The sequence below is a fragment of the Lynx rufus genome, unplaced genomic scaffold (genome assembly GCF_022079265.1).
Source record: "Lynx rufus isolate CCGP_SWC_20201006 ecotype Redwood Valley unplaced genomic scaffold, mLynRuf1.p SCAF_4, whole genome shotgun sequence".
NCBI lineage: Eukaryota > Metazoa > Chordata > Mammalia > Carnivora > Felidae > Lynx > Lynx rufus.
The window spans coordinates 5,740,445-5,759,572 of NW_025814856.1; the positions used below are offsets into that span (position 1 = coordinate 5,740,445).

Below are 19,128 nucleotides of genomic sequence, written 5' to 3' on the forward strand. Positions count from 1 at the left end.
GATCAGGGGAAGGGGATAGAGCCCAGAGGGTGCGGGCCCCACAGAGGGAGGGGTTATGGTTTGGGCTCTGGATTGGCTGTTTTGCATACAGAAGGTGTACTCACTGGTAGGTCACTTACTGTCTCTAGGAACCGGCCGCCCTGGGGAGGGGCAGCCCCTTTAGGGCCATCGAGGGCCTAGACGCCAAAGCATCACGACAGAGAAACTAGTGGTCATTCCAGGTGGAACTGTGTGGGGGGAACGGGAGCGGGAGGGAACGAACGCGGGTGACGGCATTGTTACCGCACACCGGAGGTGGGGAAGCTGAACCTCGGGGCTGCCTCTCCACCCTACCGCCCTGCTTCCCTCCAGGAATGAAGTAATGGGTGTATTCAGCCTGTAACGGGTGCAGAGGACGCAGGAACCATTTCGGCTTTTCTTATGAGGTCTTTGTGCATCCATCTGCAAATCGTTGGCTGTGTAACAAACCACCCCAGCTTTAGTGACTTAAGACGACCCCCCTTGATTAGCACACAGTTTGGTGATCTGATCAGCTGGGCAAATCCTTTGATCTCATCCGGGCTCCTTCACATGGCTGCAGCCTGCCTGGGGATCAGCTGGTGCTGGGTGGTCCTGGATGGGTTCATTCACATGCCAGTGGTTGGCAGGCGGAGTTGTCCCCATCCCCTTGGCCCTTTGCAGAGACCACAGCCTCCGACCCAGGAGGCTCTGAGATCAGACAAAAAGGATGTGGAGGCAGGCTCGGTGCGGCACTTACCGGCCAGGACCCTGGGCCGACAGTGGCTCCTTCCCAAGCCTCTGCTGTCCCCCCCCCGTGAGGGCAGGGACCCACACCTGTCCTGTTCTCGGCTCTACGCTCGGTGCCCGGCACAGGTTCTGGACCACAGAAATCACTTAACGAACGTTTGCCAGGGGCGCTCAGGTGGGAGGTTGGCGGGGGGGCCCCCAGGGGTCTGTCAAGGATGCTGTGTAGATAAGTGAGGAGTAGTGTTTCCCTGCTCTGTGTATGTGCCGGACGAGTGGGAGGTGCCTCGGGAGAAGATCACTCTCCTGCGCGAGCTGGGGCAGGGCTCCTTCGGCATGGTGTACGAGGGCAATGCCAGGGACATCGTCAAGGGCGAGGCGGAGACCCGCGTGGCGGTGAAGACGGTCAACGAGTCCGCCAGTCTGCGAGAGAGGATCGAGTTTCTCAACGAGGCCTCAGTCATGAAGGGCTTCACCTGTCATCACGTGGTGAGTCCTGCGTTTGCCCCCAGAGCAGACAGAGGCTTCCTCTGGTGCCAGCTCCCCTGTTCCAGCTCCTCTGTCCCTCCTCCTCCTCCTCCTGCACGGGGTGGGAGGACCCTAGGTGTGGACCCTGCCTGTCCCCCACTCTGCAGTATCCTCGAAGTGTGGGGGAGGGCCCCTCTCCTTCTCCCTCCTCTAATCTCATCCTCTCCCACCTTGCCTGGAGCCAGACTCGTCCCGTTGCTTTCCAGAATGTTGTCTCTTCCCTCTTCCTGGCTCCTTTATAACCCTTAAACACATGAGTGTTCACCCCATCCCTGCCTACCCTTTCCCCCTTACCTTCTCCTGGAGCCTAGTGCTAAGGGGATCGGCTGTGTGCTAAGCCTCATTTCTCGTCTCTTTGATGCATCGGATTCCCGCCCTGATGGAGCTTCCTGTACAGCCGCGGAGGCAGACCCTAAAACCGATAAGTTCCTTAGGGAAGACATTGGGGGCTGATGCTAAGGCAGAATGAAACAAGACAGCAGAGTCAGGGGACTGGGAATTCAGGACTGGGAAAAGGTGTATTTGTGCCAAGACTTAAGGATGGAGGGACTGAGTCATGTGGACGTGTTAGGGCACAGAGAGCCAGGCAGAGGGAACAGCAGGTGCAAAGGCTTCGAGGTGGGAACGTGCCTTACGTGCTCAGAGACATCAAGGAGATATCCAAGTGTCTGTCTCAGCTGTTGCTGTCTGTAGGCATGTCTGTCTGCTACCCCACCCACCAGACCCTGAGTCCCGAATTCTCCCTCCTTCCTCCGACTCCCCTGTCCCAGCAAGGCATTGACCCTGGCATTTGAGCCAGACAGACCAGGGCTCACCACACAGGGTGCTGCGTGCCACCTTGATGAGTGGACACCTTCCCCCAGACCCTCACCCTACCACGTGCTGCACTCGCTCCACAGGTCCGCCTCCTGGGGGTGGTGTCCAAAGGCCAGCCGACGCTGGTGGTGATGGAGCTGATGGTTCACGGAGACCTGAAGAGCTACCTCCGCTCCCTGCGGCCGGAGGCTGAGGTGAGCTGCCTCTGGGGACCCGGCAGGGCACCCGCTCCCGGCCGCAGGAGCCCACGTTGCTGAACACACGACCCCCTGTTTCGATTCTCAGAATAACCCTGGCCGCCCTCCCCCTACTCTGCAAGAGATGATTCAGATGGCGGCGGAGATCGCCGACGGGATGGCGTACCTGAATGCCAAGAAGTTTGTGCACCGGGATCTCGCAGCTCGAAATTGCATGGTGGCCCACGACTTCACCGTCAAAATTGGAGGTTCGTCCGGCTTTCTGCTTTGAGACACGGGGCCCAGGCCCAGTTTGATTTTTGGAAGGAGTTGTCTAGACCGAGCAGTTCGGTCTTTTCCAATAGCGCAAAGAGGGCTTGAACCTCAGACTGTGATGGAACCGCATTTGCTCGTGAACTCGCTCATTTACGGCTCTGGATAACATTCGTGTTCCCTGTTGGCGGAAGCCACCGCACTAGGAGCCGAGAGGTGTGATGGTGGATAAGTCACCACGGGTTTTCTGCCCTCGGCATGCAGTCTTTACCCGCGCCAGTAGCCGCCAGCCACCTGTGGCCATCTACGTTTAAATTACATGGCGTAGAATTAAAAATGTATTCCTGTGGCTGCCGCTGGCCACATTTCAGGTGATCAGTAGCCCCCTTGAGCCTGGTGGCTGCGAGTATTGGGCAGTGTGAACATAGACCGTGTTCATCACCACAGAGAGTTCTACTGGATGGGGCAGTTCAAGCTGAACCGTAAGAGAATGCTTATATAAACAAGATAATGAAGCCTAAAGAAATAAAGAGCTCCATGATAGCGAGGAGAGGCCTCTCTCTGGAGGGAGGCAGCGTTTCAGCCAAAACTCGCAGGATGAATTGACCTGAGTGACAGCACGCCAGGCGGAGTTATGGCAAATGTGAGGCCAGGAGGCCGGAAGGATGGCTGATGTGATAGGAATAAAAGGAATGTAGAGGGGAGTAGAGCAGCGTGAGATGTGAGGTGAGGGAGAGGGGCAGGACCAGACCTGGGGAGGGAGGCTACAAGGCAAGAAGTAACACGAGTCTACTTACGATCCCCAAAGACGTTCTCTTATAGCCGCAAGGGAAGCCGGAAGTGATGTCATTCTGCTTATAGTCCCGAAAGACCTCGTCCCCCATTAGCCACGGAAAGCAAGGAACAGCATGATCCTCCTTATGTAGCTTTTCTTGGGCAGTGAGCTGCCAGGGTCCAGATGGAGGGAAGGTCCTGCAGGGGAGAGGTGGCCGTGGGCCTGGGTGGGGCCGGAGTGATGGAGAAGAATAGCTTGACTAGAGGGGAATGTGGGAGGAGAGTGGGCAGGACTTAGATGTGTCTCAGATGTGGGTGTAAGGAAAGGGGGTGGGTCAAAAGAGGACCCGACCCTGGGTTTTGAGCTGGGCACTGGGTAGCGGTGGAGCCACATCTAGTGGAGAATAGAAGGTTGGCTGCAGAGACTCAAAGCTTTGGTTTGGGAAGCCTGCAAGGTCGTGGGTGGGAAGGAAGTGTCGCTAGAAACAGGATTCCCAGGCTGCGGGCCGGAACATTGCCTCCTTACCACTTGGTGCTTCCGTTTCCTTCCCTTTACGTGGCGGCCCATCCTTTCCCTCCACATCCCCATAAGTACCCTCAGAATCCATTCTCGGTGGATTTGGCCGCCACGCAGGTGAGCCCACACCTGGGGCAGGTGAGCCCATCTGCGGGCTCTTGGAGGCGTGGGGCCCTGAGGATGGGAGACACCTGGGCTGCAGGCTGAAAGTTAAGACGATGTTGAACCATTTGTTGTCAGACTTCGGAATGACCAGAGACATCTATGAAACGGATTACTACCGGAAAGGAGGCAAGGGTCTGCTCCCCGTGCGGTGGATGGCACCGGAATCCCTGAAGGACGGGGTCTTCACCACTTCTTCTGACATGTGGTGAGTCGTGCACGGATCGGCAGACAGAACGCTGGGCCCGAATCCCGGGTCGCTCCCTGTGTGTGACCAGCAAGCGGGGGCCCGTTAAAGCCTGCCTTCCTCGTAGCCTCGTAATCAAGAAAACGAAGGGGATGTCATGTCTGAGGACGCTTGCACAGCTACCTGTGTTCCGACTGAGACTAATGTAGACGTTTCTGGATGCAGCATGAATTGTTGAATGAACTGGCCAACCACATTCTAGTAGACGAAGAAGGGGTGTGTGTGTGTGTGTGTGTGTGTGTGTGTGTGTGTGTGTGTGTGTGTTTTAATGGCTTCTTTGTTACTACGTTCAACTGTCATTGGCAGGTCCTTTGGTGTGGTCCTTTGGGAAATCACCAGCTTGGCGGAACAACCTTACCAAGGCCTGTCTAATGAACAGGTGTTGAAATTTGTCATGGACGGAGGATATTTGGACCAACCTGACAACTGTCCGGAGAGAGTGTAAGTGTGCAGCGTCCGGGCTCTTCCTTAAAAAGGCATTAGTGCCCTTTGGTTCGCTGTCATATGTCTACGCAGGTGGTTGTGTTTGCACACTGTGTCTGGGCACGGGCACTTTTTTGCACGTTGTATCTACATATGTGCTCGTGTTTGCATGTCACACCTTCACAGGTATGCTTTCTTGTGTATCATGTGTGTGGAAGGTTCTACAAGAAACCCCACCTCAGTGGTTACCACGGGAGAAGGAAACTGGGTGGCTGGGGTGGCGTATTTATGTTTAACTGTCTATTTATATACTTACCGGGTTGTCAGGAGATGAATACAATATTGCATGTCAATTACACCTCAATAGAATGGGGAAAAAAACAAATCCTAAGTATAAACATTAAAATTATTTTGGGGTCCAGGGATATGTGTTATGTATCTCCCCATTACTCCCCAGTTTTTGTTTTACATTTTTTTGCTGAAATAGTAAATGTTTGTTAGGGGACCAAATGGACAACACACATGCACAAGCCATTTAAACACTTGCAAACTTGTCCTTCCTCACTTAGAGTCCAAGAAACATAAAGTAAAATGAAATACCGTCTTCCTAAGTTAGCAAAAAAAGGAAGAAAGGAGGAAAGAAAGAGGTTTTTTTTTTTTTAAGTTAATTTATTTATTTTGAGAGAGAGAACCAGTGGGGGGAGGGCAGAGAGAGAAGGGGACAGAGCATCCGAAGCAGGCTCTATGCTGACAGCAGAGAGCCTCATTTGGGGCTCAAACTCACAAACTGCAAGATCACGGCCCGAGCCAAAGTCGGACGCTTAACCGACTGAGGCACCCGGGCGCCCCCAAGAAAAGAGAGTTTTAATGCTCAGTGCTGACAACAGTTTGGTGATAATCATTCTTACCCCCCTGTTGTTAACAGCTACTCAAAGCGATGTTTTTTAAAGTCTCAAAAAAAAATTGACATGATCTAAATACCGAACAATATGAGAATTGCCAAGTAAATTTATAAATTAAGATGATGTAGCCATTGAAATCTCAAATGAAATTTGCAAAATATTATTTTTCCAAAATAAAATACGTTGAAAATATTTCAACGTATTTTATGAAAATATTTTATAACTTGGTGAATAAGCCTACGTTAAATATCAAGGGTAAAAAGTATGTATGACGCTTCCAAATGTCTTCAGATAGAAAAATGAGGTTAGATCTGAAGGGAAGTTGTATGCAAGCTGTATTTTCTCTATGTTTTGGTGTTTTCTTTCTACAATGAACATTTATTAAATATGAAGTCCTTTATTAGTGTTTCTTTGGAAAAAGTTTTCCCTCCTGAAGGGGGAAAGGCTATTTTGACACTTCATCCCCCGAAGAAAATGACGTTAATTTAGAAAACCCAGTTGCAAGGGACCTCATAGGAAAAGGAGTACGAAGCAGAGTTGTTCAGAAACTCTGAGCAAAGTATTTCGAGACGTTGCTTCATGAAAGTCCTTCACTAAGTCATGCCAGTAAGCAGCTGGCTGTAGTTCCAGGACCAGGGAAATCGAGTAGGCCCTAGGGTAGAGGTCCACAGACTCTCTACAAAGGGCCATATTGTAAATATTTTCAGCTTTGTGGGCTCTGTGGCCCTCTGTTGCAGCTACTCAACTCTGCGTATAGACTGAAGGCAGCCATCAACAGTACGTAAATGAACAGGTGTGGCTGTGTGCCAATAAAACTTTATTTACAAAAACACTTCAGGGGGCCACATTTAGTCCGCGGGTGGAAATTTGCCAACCCCTGCCTTAGAAATTACAGCGGGGCGAGGAAGAGGTAAAATGGAAATCCCAGGCCCTCGGCACCTGCCCTGTGTGCTCTTGGCTGAGTCAGGTTGTAACCCCCCACCCCCACCCCGCTACCGCCCTGGAGCGCGTGAGTGCTGGGCCTGCAGGATGGCTGCTTACGGCTGGTCCTCCTGATGCCCCATCAGGCCTCAAGCATCTAGATCCTGAGGGATCTCCGGCCCTAGAAAGATTGCCTACTGGCACAGGGAAGCCTTTCAAGCAGCCCCAGTAGAAATTAAAGTTTACAAAAACCAGGAATGTATAAAATTTATAAACCTTGTTCAACGTGTGGCTGTGTCAGAAGGGGCCCTTCTTGATCTGCCCTGGGAATGAGGCAGCCCCTTTGGCTGTCTTTCCAAAACCATTTTTTTTAGCATCGGTAGAAATGCTGTTTCTGTCTTGACTGTTGCCTGCGCTGGTGGCCACCGTCTGGTGCTGGTACTTGTCATCTGTGGGGGCGGCCCGCCGGGACAAGGGTGGGAGTGGGGATTGCATGGCTGGATCCCCCGGACTCCTTCCTGACGCGTCCCTCTGTCCTGCAGCACCGACCTGATGCACATGTGCTGGCAGTTCAATCCCAAGATGCGGCCCACCTTCCTGGAGATCGTTGACCTGCTCAAGGACGACCTGCACCCCAGCTTTCCGGAAGTTTCCTTCTTCCACAGCGAGGAGAACAAGGCGCCTGAGAGTGAGGAGTTGGAAATGGAGTTTGAGGACATGGAGAGTGTCCCCCTGGATCGGGCCTCACACTCACAGAGGGAAGAGGCCGGGGGCCGGGATGGAGTGTCCTCGCTGGGCCTCAAGCGGAACTACGAGGACCACATCCCCTACACCCACATGAACGGGGGCAAGAAAAACGGACGGATTCTGACCCTGCCGAGGTCGAATCCTTCCTAACGGCGCCTGTTTTGGGGGAGGGGTTCTCCAAACCCCTCTGGTTCACTTTCCTCTGGTTTGAAGGCCTCCAGAAAACTCAGGATTCTCCTATGAATCTGCCACAGTGTCACACGGAGCTCAGAGATCATTGCTATCCGTTGCTGTTCATTGATGACTTAAAACACATTTGTTTGATTGCCAAGTTGACGAGCTGTCAGAGAATTTAACTGTGACCCTAGAGGAGAAGGGGTTTCCTCGGCTGCTGTCCCTACAGGCAACTGCGGTTTTAAGCCAGAATGTTACTATTTTTTCAAGTAGATTGAAAGCAAGGACTTGTTTTTAAAAATCTTCTTCTTCTTCTTTTTTTTTTTTTTTTTCTGGTGTCTGAGCTACAGTATAAAGCATAAAACTTGTTTGTGGAACAAAAGTTTGAAAGAAAGAAAGAAAAAAAAAAACCCACCCTGTTCCAGTAGAATCTCAGACTTTACGGAGTGGGCTTTGGGAAGAGTCTTCTCATCCAGGCTGAAGGATTTTTTTTTTCTTCTTCTTCTTCTTCACAAAATCAGTTCCTCAAATTGACCAATTGCTACTGCTTTTATACTTTTGATAAGAATCTGCAGTCCCGGTGTGCGGTTCACGTGTGTCCACGTGCGTGCGTGTGTGTGTGTGTGTGTGTGTGTGTGTCCAGGCTAGATATGGCTGGTGTGCGTATGTGTGTGTGTGTGCGCACGCGCACAGAGTATTCATGCCGCGTTGACGCTTTGGGGGGTCTGCTCTTCTCGAGCTCCTGATCCCTCCCATCTCCTTCCTTCTTATTTACTGGGAGACTGTGCCCTCCACAGATTTTTCTGCCCCAAGCCTAGTCTCAGGAGTCTTTTCTCCCTTAACTTTGGTGAAAAATGTTTTCCGGGAGCCAAGGGAGTAGTTTGGAGTGATAGTGGATCTTTTCAAGACCAAACAAAGCTAGGACATAAAAAAAAGAAAAAGAAAAAAAAAAAAAGAACTAAGGTGATTAAGAGTTTTGAGAATATATTTGTAACATATTTAATTTTTGAAAAAATCTCCAGCATCAGCCTCATAAGTTATTAACTGTTTCCCGGGGGGGCGGGGAGGGGAGGGCTTGTGGGTTGCTTGGTTGATCTGCCTGTGTGCAGAGGGGGAGCGAGGCACCAGTGGCTGATTTGTTTGGTCTTAAAGGCATCCATTTTTCTGGGAATAAAGCCACATTAGCTGCTAACCCTTTTGGACATCATGAGGCCATGGGTGTGGGTGATTGGGTTTGGTGGATGGCTTGGTTTCTGCTTGGGTAAGCTGGTAGGCGCCTGGAGCTGAGTCCTGCCTTCAGACACATTTGTGGCTCTTGGATCTTTTGGTTCCTTGTGTGTACCTCGCATGCTTCCTCAACTGGGTGTGCACATCCTATGATTACTGTGCAAACAACAAAATCAAATCCCAAAGTGCGACAGCCCAGATGGACTTTGAGAACACTAAGCAATATGAAGCGAGATGCACCTGTCGGTCGCCTCCACCCTCAGGGCATCCAGCTGTCCTCAGAGTTGACCTCCCAGAAGCTGCTCTGCACCCAGTGACCTCAGCTGGGCCAGGTGTGGGGCCTGAGCAGAACTCTCAGGTGCTTATGATGTCGCAGTCCCCAAGAGAGTAGAGTCTGGAGGAGAAACCGCTAAGGATCGTCGCGCCACCAAGAACTTCCGAGTGGGCGTGAATTCAGTTTCTTCCCTTTGGGGAAAGAATCACAGCTGCTCAAATAAAGAACATGGTGAACTCATTACTTTGGTTCATCAAAATCGTCACCCACGGGTTATCCCTGAGAGCATTTGCTCATGAGTTTTCGATTGCTTCCTTCTCCTCTTCTCTTAAAAGTTGTGGGCTTAAGAACAGGATAGAGACAATGGCGACCTCTGAACCTTCTCAATTCTTGGTTAAGAACACAGGTAGACACAAATCCCAATTGCCTATTACTATCTTATTTATATGATTTGAGAAATCACAGCACATGAAATATTTCTGGGGAGCCTCAATGATTGGGTACAAGGAACAAGAGAACAGAAATTATTTTCGCCAAATTTATTTTGTACATATAAGAGGGTCTGTACGTAAATTAAAAATACATAGATCTAGGTATTTTGTTCTTTTCATAGTAAATTTGTAGTGGCCGTATATGACACTAGCAACAATTTTCACATTTTTCTAATTCAGAAAGGTTTTCTTATATTAGGGGGAAATTATTTATTTTAATATATAAAAATCACTGTAAAAATCACTTTCGTAAAAAATGGAGTGCATGTAAATTTTTATCAACGAGAAATAAACAGGTGAATGTGGGGTAATGATTTTTTTTTTTTCCAGCACAGTCTACCTCAGTGTATCATTAAGATGTGGTTCAATAATGGACATCTTTGAGACTTCAGAATTCTGCCTGGATCCAATCTGAATCAGGGAAAATCTGTATCAGCTGATTCCAAATGCCAGGGACCAGTAAGAATTTTGAGGGAGGGAGTTGGGATAAAGTGTGGCTTTCGTGTGAGCATAGATCCTTTTCCTGGCTGATAGTAGTCTTCTCTGAGTTCAATCTTCCCCACCCCCACTTTTTTTGATCCTGCATCCATTGGCACCATGCTTCCAAACATGAACTGAAATTTCAGGTCATCATGACGTATCTGATGTGTGGGGTGCCCAGGCCTGAGCTCGCTTCCTTTGGTGAGGAGAGAATACTCCGTCTCCTGCTGGGGCGAAGATAGGTTTTGGTGCAAAGCTAGCATCCCTGCTGCCCTACTGCATCCCCCTGTAGCGAGCACCGAGGTGCCCGGGACTCTCCATGGCTTCTTCCTACTCCTTTTAAGCTCAGATGCTTTGGGGGAGTGGAACAAATTGCACCGTGGGCACCTCACACACAAATACCCAATGCAGCGTCTCTATCCTCCAAGTGGAAAAGGGGACTGTAGAGAAATTCCAATCCCAAATCTACCAGCATGCTGAGTATATTTTTTAGCCACAGAACCTTGGACCCCTGTGTGAGAATGCTGGGCTCACCTGCACAAATGGGATATCGCCTATTTCTTTTAGTTTGTCTCTGCCACTGCAGTGAGAAGAGAAAGCAGCCATTGGGTCATAAACCTTTTTCATCACACAGTGTTGTGTCTAACAACAACTTTGGTCCTAGAAAGTCATGATTGACCTGGCAGTGTTGTAGTGATGGGCTCTAAAAAGAGCAACAAAGCCGGCTTAGATGGGTACTTTCTGTTGTTTGTTTTTAAAGATGTCTCATTATTATTAAAATCCTTTTCATTAATGTGGCATAATCGACAGAGTAGTTTCTTCTTCCGGGAGGAGAATAGCAAGCACATTACTTTCTCCCGGGACCAGTGATGTCAAGCACACGCCTGGAAACGTTTGTATTCTGGGAGCTGTCCTTGGTGCTTTCCTGTAATGTCAAGCTAGTAGGGAGGAATGCTGCTGGTTCTCGTGGAGAGATACTGAGCACAACAGAGAAAATGTGGGAATTGATGCAAGGGTCTGCACATACAATCCTGTGATCATTGGAGACTGCTGCCAATTGATGGACAAATCTTCCACTATCTCCCACCAGAGCAGACAATCTGCCATAAAATGTGCTGGTTGGGTTGGGAGGTGTTAATTCGTAGCTGTCGTAACAGTGGGCAGTGGGCAAGAATGCTATCAGGGCATGGCCCATGCCAGCCATCTGAGTAGCTCGTGGATGTGCTGTAGGTCCAGTGACAATCATTTTTCAACTTCATGGTGGGTGGAAATTTGGGGTTAAATGTCTTCTGGATGCCACTTGGTGAGTCCTTGACACCTCGGGCTCTTCAGAAATTACGGTTTTGTTCAATGGGGGGAACAGGGAAACGCTGATTGTGTATAAATGGTGCACATAGAATGGTGTCCCTTCAGAAAACCTTCCAGAAGGTTGTTTAGACTATTGATTTACACCAGAGGTGAGGTTGAAATGGAAAGAACAAATGCTGATTTGTTCTTTCAAACACGTGAAATAATGTCATGGACTTTCAGGGGCTACAACTGAAGGTGAATGTTTCCTGAGGGGTCCCCCAGAAGCAGAGGGAAACTTTGACTTTGTGAGCTCACTGTCACCTCATACCAGTCAGGGTTGAGAACCAACCTCCAGCCAAATTCTTATTCGGGTGTGGACCCTAAAAGTCCTTGTTAAAAACCAGATCACGAATCTGAGGCTCTTTGTCCCCTTTGAGAAGGAAGGAACAACATCCAAGACAAGTGTGCGTCTATTCAGGAATGGCTTGTTTAGTCTTTCTACTTTTTGTGCCTCGGGGGGTCCTGGCCCTGCGTGTCAGCCGCAGACACTTTCCATCCGCTGTCAGCTGCACAGGATCAAACGTGCCTCCGCTTATGGGGAAAACAACTCAGAAACACAAAACCCACCAAAAGCTCAATTATTATTTTTTCAATGTTTTCCTACAAGAGCCAAGTAGCGCCATGTACAGAATATGCCTTTTTCTTTGAATATTGAAATTGCTCTGCATGTAAAATATGGGATAATTACCTGTTTATATGAAAATTCTGAATAAATTATCGGAGAATATTCTTGTTTTTGTGTGGTGTTCGAGCAAGGACCTGTGAACCGTGTGGGCTCGTGGCTGTGGGGTGGGCTGTGTTAAGGGAACTCTGGAAATCACGGGTATCTGTTTTCAGAGGGAACAAACCTTCATTGTTTCTTCAGAACAATGAAGCGGGAGGTTAAATATTGTTACAATCAGGGCTGATCTGCTGGTACATACCTGTATGATTGAACTGGTGGTTTAAATATTGAACTATTTCCATAACGGTTGGTAACTGCCATCCTAAAGATCCTCAGACTTTCCCATGATGCAAGCACTAAGGGGTTCACTCCAGGGATACCAGGGGACCTCCGGGGTCTTGCTCTATTTCACCATGTATATATTGAACACTTTTAATGTCATCTGACAGGATGGAAGTGCCCCCAGGATGGGTGGTCAGTGGGGGACCACAGATTGAAAGAGGATTTTGAACAGCCTTGCATGAGCTATACACAGAGCGTAGTGGGTAAGGAGACAGACTCCCTGCCTTCAGCTCCGTATGTGACTTTGAGTGAGTCACATGACTTCACGTTAGTTGCTGCTTGTAACAAATATCCTAAAAACTTTGTAGCTTGAAACAGCAAACATTTATTTCTCACAGTTCTGTGTGTTGGCCAAGTGGGTCCTCTGGTCACAGCCTGACTCCATCCATCCATCCATCCATCCATCTGTCCATGAAGTCATCTTTCTGCCTTTCCTTCCTTCCTTCTATCCATTCAACCACCCGTTCAAACACCCATCTGTTTATCCATCCACCTGTTTGTCCATTCAGCCATCTATCTATCCATCTGTCCATCCATCTGTCCACCCATGCAAGACTTCCGGGCTTCGGTGAGGACCTAGCAAAGCTGAGGAAAAGCACATCTTTGGGTGGGCTTCCTAGGCCACAATCTTGCAACCAGAGAAGGAGCTCCAGCTGGGCTCTGGGTTGGACTGGGGATGTGAGTGGTTGAAATGATCAGGGTTCGGGGCCAGGAAACCCTGATTCCTGCCCCAAGTGTGTGCCATATGACCAAAGATTGAACCAGTGGCCACCAGCATAGTGAGAGGAAGGAAGCACATGAAAGCTTTGGTATCTCCAAAGTACTCCACAGAAAAGGGAGGTGATACTCTAACAAGGCTGGCATGGTTCGCAGGTGGTCTAGACGATGTGTGATGAGGTCCACGTTTTCTAGCTGTTGGTCTCTAACCTCCTTAGGTGCTCCCGACCCATCTCCTGGGGCACGGTTTCAACCCTGAAGCTGACCGTGCAGCTTGAGATTGTGCCCTCAAGGTGACTCACCCAGAGTCTTACGCCCCACTCGCCTCTAGAAGCCCTTGTTGTGACCAGAACTACATTAGATCCACGGGGGTAGATGTAGTGCATGCTGTGATGAATACACTGCTGTGGTCGCTGTAGTGGGTCCATTGTAGTTGACGGAGGCATTGTCTTCTGGGGGCTCACAACTGAGCCCCTCTGCCAGCACTTTCCTAGGCTTTGGGGACCTGCTTTGCCCACAGTTAGGCTCCCTCGCTCAGGGTAGCCACATCTAACGACTGTTGTATGTGGGGACACCAAGGCCTGGCCCCTGTGCCTAGATGCATGTTATAGGTTTGATTGTGTCCCCCACGCCCCATCCAAAAAAGAGATGTTCAAACCCTAACTGCCAGTACCTCAGAATGTGACTTTATTTGGACATAGGGTCACTGTAGATGTAACTAGTTACATCTGTAACTAGTAGGGCGGGGCCCCAATCCGATATGACTGGTGTCCTTATGAAAGGTCTCCCTGGACACAGATGCACAGGGAGAACGCCATGTGACGATAAAGGCAGAAACTGGGGCGACACATCTACAAGCCAGGGAACGCCAGAGATTGCCAGTGAATCATCGGAACCTAGGAGACAAGCAAGGGACAGATTCTCCCTCACAACCTCAGGAGGAACCAGCCTGGCTGACATCTTGATCTTGTACTTCCAGCCCCCAGAACTGTGGGAGGATGCATTTCTGTGCAGCCCCCTGGTCCGTGGTACTTTGGTACAGCAGCCCTAGCGAAGTGGTACAATGTGGGACAGCTCTGAGACGCCACCACGGTTAGAGTGCTCCCCGTTGGATGGGGTAAGGTGTCAGTGGCAGCTGCATCGCAGTGTAATTTTTCCCTTTGCTCAGACCCACTCCCCTCCCTTACAGATACTGATCCCAAGTTATCCCGGATAAAACTCCCCCATGTGAACCTTTATCTCTGTTGCTGTGTGACAAGCTCTCCCATACAAAGTGGCTTAAAACAACAATCCGCTATTCTTTCTCACCATTCCACGAGCCAGGCCAGCAGCGCGTGTTGAAATCCACGCCTTGGGTCAGCCGATGGCTTGCCTGGGCTGAATGATTCGAGATGGTTTCACTCATCTGTGTGATGGTGGCAGGCTAAAAGATTTCAGAGTCTTTTTCTCAAGGAACCCCCATCTGCCACAACCAGAGATGTTAGGACCTCAGGGAGACTCATTGGCAGCTTTAGAAAATGAATCAGAGAGGGACAGTGAACTCCCAAAGCTCACACAGCAGTGGTTCTTTGTTCCCCTGTGCTCTGGTTGGTGGACCTACAGGTTCATCTGGCTTTCCAGCATTAAGGAGGAATAAAAGAGTTGTCCTTGTGAGGTTTCTGAGCACAGTCCCTCCATGGCTGCCCTGAAAAATACGGAACAGCAACCCACAGAGGAAGAAGGCAAAGCTCCCAGGGTTAAGGGTAGTACGGAGATGCTAACAGGTTCACAACAAGGCTTCAAAGTTAGGGGTTTGTGAATTTTTCAGTTGTTAGCCAGGCCATCTGGGACAACTCATCAGGCCTCCCCAAGCCTCAGTTTCCTCATTTTTAGAAAAAGATAATCACAGAACCTCTACTGCGGAGTCATTCTGAGATTAAATTGGGTAAGACCGAAAAGGTAGTAAGCACTGAGCCCAGCATGTGGTATAAGCTTAATACAGATTAGTAGCTTTACTTGTTTTTTTTTTTATTATTGTAAATACGCATTTTCACCCCCCACCCCCACCCCCAGGGAATGCCGTGGTGCGTGGGGTCGTTTTGCGGACCTTACATGGCAGAATGCTCAGGACAACCTTGTGTTTCACAGATGTGGCACCTGAGTTTCAGGGAGTTGAAGGAGCATCACTGATCTTCCTTTCTGTCCTGTTGTGTCAGAGAAAACTGTGGCGGGCACACTTTAGGGTGACCCCCCCCAATAATTCCCATTTCATGGTGTCCACCACTTTGTAGGATCCCCTCGCCCTGAGGATGGGCAGCATACGTGACTTGTTTCTAACTCGTTGACCATGGAGAAGATGATGGAATGTCAAGACCATGTTTACGGAATTTTATAGAATTTATAGTAGCAGGTTGGCGTGAGAGATTTTACCGGAGGCGTCCAAGAGCAAACCATTCTATTGTGAGCTACGAAAGGGGCCACGTGAAGGGAACTGTGGCTGCCCCTAGGGTCTGAGGGTGGCCTCCAGCCAAGGCCAGGATAAAGCTGGTGTCGTGAGTCCTACAACCACAGGAAATTGACTTTGCCGACAACCTGGATGAACATAGAGGCATATCCTTCTCCAGGTGAGAACGTGGGCCGGAAGACGCCTTGACTGCAGTCCTGAGAGACTCCGAGACCCAGCTAAATGACGTCCAGACTCCCGGCGCACAGAAAGTGTGAGATAATAAATGAATGTGCTTTTAAGGTGTTAAATTTATTGCACAGCAAAAGAAAACTGATAAAATAGCATAGTGACCCGATCTGAGGTATTGGGCAGGTGAAGAGTCCTGTGTAGCACAGAGAGTGTCTTTAAGTGTTAGCTAACACGCGTCACCGGCATTGACATCATCACGATGCTCGTGCTCCTGGTGGAAGGCATTTTGTGGATCTATGTCTGTGTCTATATCTATGTCATCTATATCTGTATCTATATCATCTATATCTGTATTTATTTCTATGTATCTCCTAGTTTTTCTTTTCTTTTTAAAACTGAGGTACATATAACATATAACATTATGTTAGTTTCAGGTATACAACCTATTTTGATATTTATATGTATTCAAAAATTGTCTCCGAGAGGAGTGTAGTTAATTAACATCCATCACTATGCACAGTTACATTTCTTCTCTTGTCATGAGAACGTTTAAGATTTACAGGCTTAGCAACTTGCAAATGCATGATGCAGTATTATTACCTACAGTCACCTTGCTGTGTGTTACGTCCCCATGACTTATTTATAACTGGAAGTTTGTACCTTTTGACCCCATTCACCCCCTGCCTCGGACAACCATCGATATGTTTTCTGTACCTATGAACTGAGTTTTTGCTTTTGTTTTTGCTTTAGATTCCACATATAAGTAAAATCATATATTTGTCTTTTAAAAAATATTTTTATTTATTTTTAAATGGTTTATTTATTTTTGAGAGAGAGAAAGAGAGAGTGGAAGCAGGGGAGGGGCAGAGAGAGAGGAGGATCTGACGTGGGCTCTGCACTGAGAGCAGTGAGCCCAATGTGGGGCTCAAACCCACCAACTGTGAGATCATGACCTGGGCAAAGTCAGGCACTCAACTGACTGAGCCCCAGGCACCCTATGATTTACCTTTATCTGTCTGACTTACTTCACTTAACATAATGCCTTCAAGGTCCATCTATGTTGTTGCAAATGGAAAGATTTTACTCTTTATGGCTGAGTAATATTCCATTTATATCTATACCACATTTTCTTTATCCATTCACCCATCAACGGACACCTGGATTGTTTCAGTGTCTTGGCTATTGTGAATAATGTTGCAGTGAACACAGGGATGGCGTGTGCCTTCTACTGTCCCCAGCCCCTCAAAGAGTGACCCACAGGTGCAGGATGCTACACGTGCAAACCCAGGATGCCCCTGCCTTGGGCCGTCCCAGCACATATCCCTTAAATACTCAGAAACAAAGCCCTGGATAAACTTGGAAGTCTCCAACACCAACATTCTGGTGCCATCTAGTCTCATTTGTGAATGAGTCTCATTTGGCAAATTATATTTTTCTAGGAATTTGTCCTTTTTGTGTAAGTTTTCCAAATTTGGGACTGGGGTTCAAAATAATCTTTCATCATCTTTTTAATCCTTGCAGTTCTCATTTTCCATTTCTCCCTCCCTTCTTTCTTCTTTTTTTGAGGGGGTATTATTTCTTCCCTAATCAGTCATTTGTTAAAAGTTTGTCAATTTTTTTCTTTCTTTTTTTAATGTTTATCTGTTCATTTATTTTTGAGAGGGAGGGAGAGAGAGAGAAGGTGCGTGCATGTGCGCAGGGGTAGGGGAGGAGGAGCAAAAAGGGAGGGACGCAGAGAATCCCAAGCAGGCTCCGCACTGTCAGTTTGGAGCCCCACGTGGGGCTCGAACTCATGAACCATGAGATGGTGACCTGAGCTGAAACCAAGAGTCAGATGCTCAATGGCCTGAGCCACTGCGCCCCAGCAGTTTGTCAATTTCATTATCTGTTTTTCAGAGTCAACTTTCATCATTGTTAATCCTCTATGTGGCATCTTTGTTTTAAATTTTGTTGCTTTATGCTCTTTATTATTGCCTTCATTCTACTTGCTTATTGTGTTGTTCTGTTTCTAATCTCTTAATTACATTTCCAACTCTGAGAAAATAAAACTATATGGTGTGTTAGAAATAATCTGTGCTAGAAGCAAAATAGAGGACAAGTGGATAGGGAGTGTATTAGTCTGTTCAGGCCATCATAACAAAATGCCGCAGGGGTGCTGGGTGACTCAGTAGGTGAAGTGTCTGACTCGATTTCGGCTCAGGTCATGATCTCACGGTTCATGAGTTCGAGCCCCACATCCGGCTCTTTGCTGACAGTGTGGAGCCTGCTCTTGGGAGTCTCTATTTCTCTCCCTCTATCTCTACCCCTCATGCTCTCTCTCTCTCTCTCTCTCTCAAAAAATAGATAAACTATAAAAAATGCCACAGACTGGGTGGTTTAAACAATAGAGGTTTATTTCTTACAGTTCTGGAGGCTGGGAGTCCCCGACCCAGAGGCTGGCTGATTCAGATCCTGGGGACAGCTCTCCTCCTGGCTCGCAGACAGCTACTTTCTTGCTTCAGCCTCACACAGACCTCCCTCTGCGGAGCTTGGTGACAGAGCGTGAGCCATGCCACGAGGGTACCCAGGCAGCCAGGGGAGAGGTCCACATGGAGATGACCAACTAATTAATCACCTCCCTGTTAGTGTGTTATGGGAGTGCCACTTTCCCACACCCTGACCATCACATGATGTTATTAAACTTGAAAAAGTTCTCACTCGGGGTGGGAGGGGGGGCGCCTGGGTGGCTCAGTCGGTTGAGTGTCAGACCTCAGCTCAGGTCATGAGCTCGTGATTTGTGAGTTCGAGCCCGGCGTCAGGCTCTGTGCTGACAACTCGGTGCCTGGAGCCTGCTTCGGATTCTGTGTCTCCTTTTCTCTCTGCCCCTCCCCAACTTGTGCACTGTCTATGTCTCTCAAAAAAATAAATAAATGTAAAAAAAAAAAATTAAAAAAAAAGTTCTCACTCTGATGAATGAAAAAAGGAATTTTGGTATTTTACGTTGTATTTTTCTTTTTTATGAGAACCATTGGTATTTTCTGTGAGTCGTGTGCCCATCTCTCTAATGGATATTTATATTTTTCTTATTATTTGGTAGGAATTCTTTAATATTAATAAATCAACCATCATGGTATGTTTCCAACATTTTCCTCTCTCTTTTGTCTTTGCCATGCAGCCTTTTTAAAATGAAGATACATTTATTAATTTTTAATTTGTGGCTGCTTGTTTCATTGAGGGTGTTGCTTGCCGATGTTTCTGTCAATTCTTATTTTAGGACAAGGGAAAGAGACAGTACTCTTTTTGTCACTTATGTTGGAAACCTGGTGGGTTACCTGTTGAGATTCTAGTTATTTCTTGTCTTGGGAGGATATTGGGGTGTCACTGCTGGGGATACTCAGATCTAATTTTGGGAAGACAAGGGATATAGGCTGGAGTCTGTGCTGAATGAGAATGGTGTGGCATTTGCTGGGTGTCCTTTCTTCTCTAGTGTATAGGGCATTGAGGGTTGCTATTTGGAGTTTCTATCATCATTAATATTGGAGGGATATGGGAGGTCATTTGCTAAGCTCCCCCGGTCTCTGATGTT

At 48.2% G+C, this 19,128-nt stretch overlaps 1 protein-coding gene across 1 annotated transcript in view; it reads left to right on the top strand.

Moving 5' to 3' along the window:
• Positions 1–9,145, top strand: part of INSR (insulin receptor) — a 137,974-nt gene extending 128,829 nt beyond the window's left edge. Inside the window, exons 16-21 of the mRNA XM_047095129.1 lie at positions 989–1,233; positions 2,172–2,282; positions 2,374–2,533; positions 4,069–4,198; positions 4,544–4,678; positions 7,026–9,145. Coding sequence (XP_046951085.1) covers positions 989–1,233; positions 2,172–2,282; positions 2,374–2,533; positions 4,069–4,198; positions 4,544–4,678; positions 7,026–7,380 — 1,136 coding nt within the window. The 3' untranslated portion in view covers positions 7,381–9,145. The remainder of the gene's footprint in view (positions 1–988; positions 1,234–2,171; positions 2,283–2,373; positions 2,534–4,068; positions 4,199–4,543; positions 4,679–7,025) is intronic.
• Positions 9,146–19,128: the final 9,983 nt, after the last annotated feature.